Genomic DNA, 11,244 nt, shown 5'->3' with positions numbered 1-11,244 from the left:
TGATTTTTTTGATTTTTTTGATTTTTTGATTTTGATTTTGATTTTTTGATTTTTTTTGATTGCGTTTGATTTTTTTTGTGATTTTTTCGGCCTTGTACAATGATTTTCGAAGACAGCACCCCCTCGACACACGCAAAGTCCTGCCTGGGCACGACTCCATCCTCGTAACTTGCGGGGGCACAGCAGAACCAGCATGTATCTCGGAGGGGGGGGGGGGGCATTCCTCGCGTGCCTCGCGGCGCCGCCACTCTCAGATTCGCGTTCCCCGCAGTTCCCCGGCCCAGGCGTCGGCTTAGACTCGACGATCGACGTCGACGTGTCGTTCATAATGGTTCTGTAGCCTACTTCCCAAGTCGACGGTTTGCTTTGCCGCCGCCGGGCGCTCGCCGGGTCGTGCAGCAACAGCATTAACACGGCGAGTCCGATCTGCCCGATCAAGCTGGCCCAGTCGCCCAGTGCAGACTCTGCGCCTCAAGAAATCAAACTTCCGGGCTCGCGGCTTGTTTCCAAGACGCGCACGCGACCCGCTCTGAATTTGCCGCCGCCGCCGCCGCACCGCGGCTACTACTGCTGCTACTGCTACCGCCGCTGCTACCGCAGAGACGCTACTAGACGCTACCGCTGCTGGCGGGAGGGAGGCGAAGGCGACTGCAACACCGCCTGCTGGCCAAAGGCCAAACAAAAACAAAAAGTCAGTGAAAACAAATAGGCTCCTCGAGCCGAAGGATACTTGGTGCATTCCTGCCCCTCTGTACGCGTGTAAATTCTGTACACGATTGTTGGATTTTTAAGTCAACCGTTCCATGTTTTGGTGTATTTCTTCGCCGTTTGAAACTGTTGATTCAGTGCCGACCCGCTGGTTTTCCTTGACGTAAACAGTTCATCGAATAGTATGGGATAGGTCGCAGCGCAGGGAACCCACTTCTCCCACTTGTTGCATGGTATGTATGCATTCCTTAGCTGAACGACAGGAATTTGTGCGTGATCAGAACTTTGGTTGGGTTTTGGTTTTCAAGATACGTATATATCGTTTTTAAATTTTTAGATGGTTTAAATATAGCCCCTTTAGTAGCGTCGCTTTCGTATTTGAATTTTTTTAAATGGTATACCTAATGGTTAAGTGAGGTTAGTTCGCCCCAGTTTATTACTCTGTGAGATTTGTCACATATTTTTTTAGCAAGTACTTTTCTAGTTATTGGTAATAATCAACAATATTATCAAAAAAATTACAGTTTTATCAAAATATTTAGATATATTTCTACTTACCTCTTGTACCTGTTTTACAAAGTATGCGGTTGAATTTGTGTTCACCCAATCAGTCTGTCATTGTTGCACTTGTAATTTAGACCCTTTATTTTAATCTAATCTATTCTTTTTAGTGTCACAGGCGTAGCAATTATCTTTGCTATTTACTCACACTCTGTCCTACAAAATTTTCCCCTTAAGTTGATTCTGATTCTGTGAAATTGAAATGACAGTCACAGTTTCTTATTAATACTTCTGTTTGATTTTGTTTTTGTGCCTAAATTTCTTTTGGAAACACAGTAACAATATTTTGTCAAACTTGCCAGAAATTCTAATATGTATCTTAAGCCGAAGAAGTGGCTGTTTTATTTTCAATTTCTTAAGTGCTTGTTTCTGGATTGATTTAATCTATATTTGCTTCTTCTATCAGGTGATTTTACATGCAGGAAGACGGAATGTCTGATGGTAAGCTAATCACAGTTTTCAAAATATGTTAAGCGTTTTTCATTGCCCAGTGTAAATATTTGTCATTAGCGGCCACTGCTTGCTCCAACTTGCATTTTTTCTGTTCTCCAGACCAAATGCCCTGTGGATTTTGTGTGGGGGGGGTCTTGGTTTTGCCACAATGGATAGCCCTCAGTGCGTAGGGCCAGTTCAGCACAACCCTATGCCTCAATTCAAAGATGCAGATCATTATAGGAGTCCTCTGAGTCCTCTGTGCATTACAGAAGGAAGTCATGACATCGTTCGACCCAAACCACGAAGGTAATCCCTCAACTTGTATTTATAATTTTTACACTCTGTTTCAAAATATGTGCCTTTTTTAGGTTTGCCAACACAATTGTTTTTTTGTCAAAATCGATATGGCAAAACTATTTTTGATCTTTTTACTTCATTGTTAGTTCCCTGAGACTTTTCTTGCAGAGGTTTTTTACAGTCTTTTTTTTTTAATTTGATCACAACAATACACCCCAAGAGCCGAAGCTCCATTTTTAATGTGTGTTTTCTTTGCATTGATATGTCAACTGATGTCATTTTTCTATTGCTTAAAGAGGTGACAGCTAGGAACAGTTTCAAACTCTGCGTTACTTGTATGTGGAGCTGTGAGAATGACAGCTTTGGATGTCTTATTAGAAGCAAGAGCAGTTCTGGGTTTTCCCCATGGTTGTAAGAACTTTCCTGCTTTCTTTCACCCCTTTCACCTCTGCTATGAACTCAGCATTCAAGATACGCTCGTTGCGTTTCGATCGTAAAACCCCCTTAACGAATGAAAAAGTGATCAGATGTTGCGATTTTCCTGAGTAGTAACATGAATCGGGAAGGCATGCTCGGAGAATACTTCCTTGTGTGTATGATTGTGTTTGGGAGAGAGGGGGGGGGGGTAGTCTTATGGTGGATTTAGTGTCATGAGGCCCTTTGCCTCACTGAAGCCAGTTTTTAGCCAATCATAGCCCTCCAAACCTCTGAGGCGAGCTGTCTCAGAGGCCGCCTCACCGTGAGGCAACGGGCCTAACGAGACTAAATCCACCATTACAAGTTCGTACATGGTTCGTATAAGCACCACCATATCACGCAGACAATACGGAGGATCACCCTGTGATAAGAATAGGATGAAAAAAAGGGGGGGGGTGAATCGGTGAACAGGAACACAGGGAAAACATGTGCATTGTGTACTTTAGTTCTACGATGGCTCGCGGCGAGGAGGGGGAAGTCCTGGGAAAATGTTGCCCGCGGCGCACCAAGTCTTTCGCATGCGGACGGAGGAGGCCGGACGCAGAGCACGCTCTTCCGGCAAGTGTTTGCTGTCTTCCCTACCCCTACTGAGAAGCATTTGACGTGGACATCGATTAGACGTTGAATATTCTTCTATTTAGATGCTAGCGGTACAAAAATTGATGCAATTTCCACGTTTGGCGCCTAATCGATGTGTAATCGACGTGAACGCTTTTTATTTTGGACAATTATAGGCAAGCCATCTCGGAACGGTTGGGTCGGTCCGTTGCGACCTGGGTTTTAACGGAAACAATTTTAGTGTAGCTGTGTCTAGCTGTACCCCTTTCTTGTATTCCGTTGTCCGTGTCGAATCCCTTACGACGCTGCTACGACCTTGCAACTTAGTATTTTCCATATAGTTTTTTTAGCAACTTTAGGCCCAGAATCCACCCCTTCCCCTCTTCTGATGTCTTCCCCTTCCCTTTGTGCCTTTTCTTTTCTCCGTCATTCGGCTTGTGGCGTGGAACGTGAGTGGGAGTAGAAGAGAGAGGGTGGGAGCCTTCTGTTGTTGTGAGAACATTGCACTCTCAGCAAGCTCATTCCCACCTGGTCCATCCTCAGCTGATTATGCTCTTCTCTCCTCTCTCTCCTCTCCACAGAAAAGTGAAATTTTGTGCAGGCTCATTTGTTGCCGAGCTCTCTGAGACCAGTCTGCAGGGTGCAGCCCTCCAGTGTGTTGCCTTTGACTCCAGCAGCTAGGATCTGATTCTGTAGTTGACAGTGCAGTTGGGTTTATAGACTTATTTGGCTTTTGTGGAAATGTCATCATGCAATGAAGATATTTTAGAGACAAGGACTTTGTTTCCAATTTTGATCTTTAGCCTTCTATTAACCATAGTTCTCGTGTGATTGTTCTGTGATGTGTTTTAGTAGATTTGTGTACATGAGACGATAATGGCTTGTCGACATGATACTAGACCTTGTTTGCTCTGTAGAGAGTTGGCTGATTTTAAACCTAAAACTAAAATGAAACAATCATTTAAACAAGCTTCTGAAAATTTCATTTTGAAAAGACCAGATAAATTTCATAGCTTTCTAAAACCCAGCCGTCAATCAAAATTTTGGAATTTTGGACAAAGAAGTTTTAATAGAAGTTACAGTGTGAATGGTTCTTACCGAGCAACGGGTAGTACTTTAGAAGCAAGAAGAAGATGTACAGATAGTTTTGAAAATGTTATTTTGCCTGGTGAAAATTCATCCCAAGAGCAAGTAGGTTTGACCAGTGTCAGTTTAGATAATCTGAGTTATCATGAAGGAGGTTTTGAAAATGTATCATTTGAGTGTGGAAGCTTGGAGTCTATTTTTCTGGGTGGCAGTGCATCCCCTGTGCAAACAATAAGTCCTAAACCTCTAAGGATGTTCAGTCTGGAAGATCTAAGAATTGGGTATGAGAAGTTTTGTTGCTTGTTATCTATTTGATAATTGATTGAAGTAATTGGACACAGCTAAGCTGCCTTTCATTTCTGTTTTCTTATGCATTTACTAATATACTGTCTTTTTGATCATGCAGTAATTCAATAATTCAAGTGTATTCTTATACACTATTTACCATTAATGACACCTTTATTGTTTCAGACCAGGAAATGGAAGCCGTGAAGCAATATGCACTCAAGGCTACAGTCCTTACCCTCACAGTCCCAAAGGTCTTGTCTCTCCCCCGCTTCCAGCAAACATTATGCAGGTCAGTAACAGCCTATCTAAATTTTGTAAAATTGCATTTTATATGTCATAACTTTTTAAATTTCTTATAGTGCAATTCTTCAAGTAAAGAGGTTGTATTGGAGGACACACCTGCAAAAGATCGCAGTCCTATCAACATGAATAGTAGTAGTGTAATCAGGCCCAGTAGTGGGCCTCCAGCAACTGGGAGTCCTAGCCCCCCTGTGCTTCTTCGGGGGCCAACTCCTGCCAATCCTTTATCATCAAAGTCTTTGATAAGTGTTGCAAGTCCCCCAGTGCCGCAGGTACTTTGTGCATATCAACTCTCTTGTTCTAGCAATCCAGAAATCTTTTCCCTGGTCTCTTCAAATGTGTTACATCTGTTATTAGGCACCTCAAGCTCAAACACCATCTACTCAACACACTGGAGCATTGCAACAATCCCAACAATTACATCCAATAAGCCCTGTCACAGACAGCAGTGTGTTTAGAGACCGAGAAAGGGACAGAGATAGAGAGAGAGATCGTGATAGAGATGTACGAACAACCCCAATGATCCCTGAAAGGGATACAGGCGGCATTCGTCCAAGCTCTGATGGAAAAGTTCAAAGGCAGATCCAAAAGCCTGAGGTAAGGCTATTCAAGGGTTTTTGCTCATCTAGTCTTCTGTATTTTTCGTGAAAGATTGATGTTAATTTTGTTTAATAAACCACCCACTAGCGCCCACTATCTGCAGTCAGTAAATTCAGCAACAAGTCTGCCTCTTCAAGTCACACAGGAACAGTTCACAGTAATCATAGCGCTCATAGTAATACTAGTGGGCACAGTAATTACAGTGCTACATTTTCTGGTCACTTGTCACATCAAGGGCAGTCTGGTCAAACAAATCAAATGACCTCTCCTAGTCACAGTGGGCACTCAGGACATGTTTCACGCCACATGGTCCACAATACACCAACTGGAACTGGAAGTACAACAAGCACCGCTGCCAGGAACTTATTGGCCAATTTCCCTCATCATCATTTAAGTGTGGAAGAGTTAAGACTCCTTCAGGTGCGCTGCAAACCAAATTATTGAACATTTTAAAATCCTAATAATTATATGTGTTACTGTTAAAGTCCGTTAGTCAGTCAATGTCGACATTAACCGGTTAAAGTCGACTTTAGCCGGTTAGAGTCGACATCAACGGCGGCGGCCGGTTTCAAGCATCCGTTGACATTACGCGCCACTTCCCGGTTAATGTCCACATCAACCACATTAACCGGCTAATGTTTCACCGGAGTAGCCCTCCCCGGCCCCCGGATGGTTCTCACCGGCCGCCGCGGTTAATGTCGACTCTAACCGGCTGAAATTGACTTTAACCGGTTAATGTCGACATTAACCGACTAACGGACTTTAATTGTAACATATGTATTAATATAATTGTTTTTGTGTTGTTTTTTTATGTTACCTAACAGAGACGACAAGAGTGCACAGGTAGTTCTTCAGATGAAAACCGTTCATCTGGACATGCCTCAATGTCAGATGGACACACAAGTTCCTCTCCACCTGCTGATCGTGTTGATCGCCATCATCACTATCGATCACATTTAAATTCTGTTCCTGAAGATGAGCGCTTGTCAGCCAGTGTGATGCCCAATCAAAGTCGTCCAAATCGGAAGACAGTTCAAAACAGAAGCCGTCATAGGGGCACTCCTGTTAAAGTAGGTGTAACACCATTTGTTTAACTCACTCAAGGTTAGTTACCACTGCATTCTAAAAATATTGGCATATTTTCTCCCTAAATTTCCACAGCTCGTACCATGTGGATCAGGCCTTGAAGATATTAAACTTGCTATACAGCAATTGACTATGAGATCACACACTTCAAATTCGACATCGACTTATTCTAGTCTCAGTGGCTCTGAAAGTAGTGAACCTGCTGTAAGAAGATTGATGCGACATTCCTCTTTGGAAACTATCAATACCAATGTAACAAGTGCAGACGAGTTTGTTTGGGTAGACTCGCATAACAGGTGAGATAGATTCTTGCATGATACATAAACTTTTTTTAATGTGGAACATTAAACAACTTTTTTATTTAATTTAAGATTGGTTGAATTGCAACATTTACCCTGGTCAACGCACGACATCCTGAAGGTCATTCAGAATGGTAGAGTAAAGGAAAGCATGGAACGTGTATCTATGGAGACCATACCACGCTTGTCATACTTACTGCAACGGGCACTTGTTAGAATTGCTCGCGAAGCTCAAAGACTTTCCAGACCACTTCATATGTGCAGCAAGCATGAAGTAGCAAGTGCACTCAAAATTGTTTTATGTCCTGCACTTGCTGACTCCTGTATAAAGGTATGTTGTAAAGAAAACAATACTATCACAATAAGCAAACTATTTTTTTTCAAGTTTTCAATTATTTCATATTTTACGATTTTAGGCTTGTCTTCGCTCAGCCGCAATGTTTGCAGTGTCTGGTGATCAATTAAAACAGAGTAAATCAAGTAGGGCTGGCTTGCAGCTATCAGTGGGCAGGTTTCATAGGTGGATGGCTGATGTGCGCCTGGGTAAATTTGTGCATGAGTAAGTTATAATTACCCCTATACCTTCTTATTAAGTGTTTACAACTCTCAATTATAACATCTACTAATAATATTGGTTTTCTCTTAGATATGCTGCTGTGTACTTAGCTGCAGGACTGGAGAACTTGGTTGAAGAAATGGTTCTCCAGTGTCTCCCAGCCAAAATAGATTCTGTTTTGACAGCTGCCATGTTTGAACATGCCATTGCCAACAATGGAGATTTGTGGGGGCTTTTGCAGCCGTACGCCCATTTGAACGCGGGACGTATTGCTTCAGGTAATGTGGCCTTTTCACCTATGTGCTGTTTGGTGCTTGGATTCAAAGTTTACATCTTTATACCTTTATTGTAGGAGCTCTTTCATTACCACGCTGGGCGAGCATAAGCAGTCTAAACACTGAGTCTACCCAGTCTTCCTCTACAACAACCATGCTAGGATCCTCAACACCTGGAAATACCCCAGGAACAACTCCTGGCAATACCCCTAGTGCAATAAGCTTGGGTAAATCAACTGAGCAATCTCTTCTCACCACTTGTGTAGGTTCAGTACAAGAGCTTACAGATTTGCTTGCGAGGATTGCTGCCTTACCTACTCAGCCAATTGGTCGTCCACTTGCATGGACTCATCAAGCTGTTCAAGCTCTTTTTTATTTTATGAGATGCTCTCAGGTAAAGAAATGGTGGTGTTTTTTAAGATTTGTAAAAATTGCATCTATTTTTTGTTTGTTATCTTAAACTTGCTCTGCCCCCTCCACTAGCTTGAACATGCTGAGCAGCAAGCTCCTATCCAAGAATTGATGTATGAAAGAGCATATGTTGTGTTACCCCCATTAGTGGAATGGCTGCGAATAGCTAGTGCTCATGCTGACCATCGTCATGCAACTCATATTGACCAAGATGATGTAATGCAAGCAGCAAGGTTGTTGTTACCTGGAGTAGATTGTCCCATTCGACAAGTAGGGTAAGTAACTTCTTGGTAAGCTGTCTTATCAATCTTTCTTTGATAAGGAAATTGAAGAAGATCAGTTTTCTCACGAACTAATCTAAAATGTAATGCTTAGATGGGAGGAATCTGTGGCTTATCCAAGAAGACCAGGAGATGACTCAGAAACTGCAAAGCGGCTTAAGTTAGACTTGGCCTTTCGAATGCTCAGCACTGGATCTCGAGACATGGTGCCTCATGCATTACAACTATTACCAAATTCAAAGGTATTTCAGACCCTTGATTATTAACTTGTTCATACATTTTCTGTTGAGTGGTCTCTTAACTATTTTTCTCCCCAGCTCAATTGTGTGAATGAAAGAGGACTCACTGTGTTAATGTTGGCTTGCATTCGTAATGATGAAACTACTGTGCGCCTTCTTTTGGAGATGGGTGCAGATCCAGACACTGAGACGCCTCCACATGGTGCACCTGTAAGTGCCTACGCTATGTAATGAAAGGAAATCCCTGTCTAAACTCTTCAAAACTTTACATCAGCACTGATTTTTTTCAAAATTTATACATTGCAGGGTTGTCCCGCTGTTAATGGAGAAATGCAGCATTGGACTGCTCTGACATACACAGCTCTCCAAGGAAATGTCGCAATCGCGCGACTTTTACTTGACCGTGGTGCGCATGTCGAAGGCGGTGCTCGCCTCAGTGAAGAAAAATGTACAGAAACACCCTTACAAGTTTCAGCAGCTGCTGGGCTCTCTGACATGGTCCAATTGCTTCTTGCCCGCGGAGCCCACACATTCCTTTCAACTTTAATCAAAGATTCATTGTGCTATTCAGGTGCAGCACAAAGAGGCTGTTACAGGTATATTTTTCTTATTTCTAACTACACTATTGTTAATCTAAAGAAAAGCGTAAAACTAATTTATGATATCTATATCATAAAAAAAACAACCTTTCTTGAAACTTACAGTGCAATATCAGTAGCCGCTGCTCATGGACAGAGGTCAATACTTCATCAACTTCTTACACACCCTCTTAGTCATTACAATAAGGAAGTGCTTTCTCTTGAAGAAATTCTTGCAGAAGGTGTTTCCCAACTGACAAGTGATCGGCGGGCTGCTAGATTACAGGTAAAATTTTATTGTGTACCTGTTGTGAATTTGTTTGTGATTTTCATGAAATGCCACTAACCCAGCAATTTTGGCCATTAGGTGTCAGATGACCATGGGGAAAGCAACAATCCTCCTGTGAAACTAAGTAAGACTCAAATAAAAGTTTTGCAGGAAGCCATGTACCATTCTACCGAAAATAATCACCTTGGTAAGAATTCATTGTTTTGGCAATTCTAAACTTAACTTATTAGTAGAGTTTATTCTGTTGTAAACTACTGTTTCAGATATGACACTGGATATGCGTAATCTTGGGGTGTCTTGGACACTTCACTGTTGGATGCACACTTTAGCACTAGCAGATGATCTTCGCCTGGAGCATATGATTGATCAGCTCTTACAGGATTTTCTCCAGGTGTGGCCTGATGATTGTTCCACACAGTTTGTTGATGAATGTTTGCCCTTGCTGTTCAGTATCTTCCGTTATAGCAAGGTAATAAACATTTTTAGTTTTCTGATATAAGTATAATGCTACTTCACCTTCTGAAACAATAATTGTTAATTTCTAGAATGAAGGCACTACACTCTTGTTAGCAGACATATTCTGTACTTGTTTTGGTTGGGAGCCAATTAAACCAGTGCGCGATACAACATTAAATGGAGGCACCCGTATTGACCCTAAGTTCGTGAATAATCCTGAACTGTCAGATGTTCAGTTTCTTGTCGAGGGAAGGGTCTTTTATGCTCACAAAATAGTGTTGGTGACCTCATCACCTCGTTTTCGGGGTATGCTCAGTTCAAGACTTTGTGAAGGTAACCCTCCTGTTGTGCAAATAAATGATATTCGCTATCATATATTTCAGGTAAGAAAATGGTACTTAAAAGAAAACTTAGAAATTTGAATTGGTAAATTTCATATCTGTTTCTGATTCTTCTTTTCTCTTGTCTTTTATATTATCTTTTAGCTTGTGATGCACTTTCTTTATAATGGTGGTTGTGACAATCTCCAAGTGGACAGTAGTGATGTATTAGAACTTATGGCTGCTGCCAACTTTTTCCAGTTAGATGGACTACTTCAGTATTGTGAAGTTCAATGCTCAACAATGATAGATTTGGATAACATTGTGTCAATGTATATTCATGCCAAGGTATATTTTTTTTTTTTAATTTCATAGATGGAATTGGACTATATGATTTGTATTCTGTCATTTTAGAATATGTGTGCTCTTGGTTTGTTTCAGGTTTACAGTGCAGCTCAGCTGATGGAGTACTGTCAGGGATTTTTGCTACAGAACATGATGGCTCTTCTGACTTATGATGATTCAGTAAAACGATTACTATTTGGGAAGAAACTACACAATCATGATGTACTTGCAGGTCTATTACTCACACTGCAAGCTCGAATCAAGGCTCGAAACAAGCTCAAATAAATTGTGTCTGATTTAATTTGTTTAAGTTTATATTTAATCACATTGAGTTAAGCTTCATACATAACTCTTAAACAAGATCATTTTGTAACTTAGCAGTATTATTTTATAACTTTTTCCAGGTACAATGCCAGATTTTTTTACCATTTGTGTTCATCACAGATATGCTAGTTGCTGAGGTATTGAAATCCATACATAGTGTCATAAAATTTCTTGTTTGTTGTCATTGTGATAATCTACATATGTTCCTTGTTCTTGCTATATGTATATGTATCACATGCTTAGAAACGTGCTTGTCAAAAGTTTTTCCAACATTACTAGTATGTGAAATGTAATCTCCAATGTAGTTATAATTTGGAACTTGCCCTTTTGCTCTCTTAGCATCGAGCAATGATGCTTCATTATATTTTAAAGCTTATGCTAGCATACCTTTATTAATCATCGAGTCATGTGGACTCATCACTGCTCAAATCGCTGACATTTATTCTAACAAATTCGGTATCTATAGTTTTTACTA

General features: G+C 41.2%; 1 protein-coding gene across 1 annotated transcript; it reads left to right on the top strand.

Moving 5' to 3' along the window:
• Nucleotides 1-354: 354 nt before the first annotated feature.
• LOC113207200 (ankyrin repeat and BTB/POZ domain-containing protein 3) lies at nt 355-11,238 on the top strand. The gene is made up of 23 exons (XM_026423647.2): nt 355-941; nt 1,676-1,710; nt 1,822-2,010; nt 4,594-4,699; nt 4,770-4,982; nt 5,068-5,307; nt 5,398-5,730; nt 6,135-6,380; nt 6,472-6,692; nt 6,768-7,026; nt 7,112-7,254; nt 7,342-7,529; nt 7,604-7,920; nt 8,010-8,212; nt 8,313-8,460; nt 8,536-8,667; nt 8,764-9,053; nt 9,162-9,321; nt 9,403-9,511; nt 9,588-9,793; nt 9,870-10,163; nt 10,266-10,448; nt 10,542-11,238. Exons 3-23 carry the CDS (start codon nt 1,871-1,873, stop codon nt 10,728-10,730), a joined length of 4,320 nt encoding a protein of 1,439 aa, XP_026279432.1. The 5' UTR covers nt 355-941; nt 1,676-1,710; nt 1,822-1,870; the 3' UTR covers nt 10,731-11,238.
• The last annotated feature ends 6 nt before the right edge of the window (nt 11,239-11,244 follow it).

This window comes from Frankliniella occidentalis, unplaced genomic scaffold (genome assembly GCF_000697945.3).
Source record: "Frankliniella occidentalis isolate FOCC.00 unplaced genomic scaffold, Focc_3.1 Scaffold77, whole genome shotgun sequence".
Lineage (NCBI taxonomy): Eukaryota > Metazoa > Arthropoda > Insecta > Thysanoptera > Thripidae > Frankliniella > Frankliniella occidentalis.
This window is presented reverse-complemented; position numbering and strand designations above follow the sequence as displayed.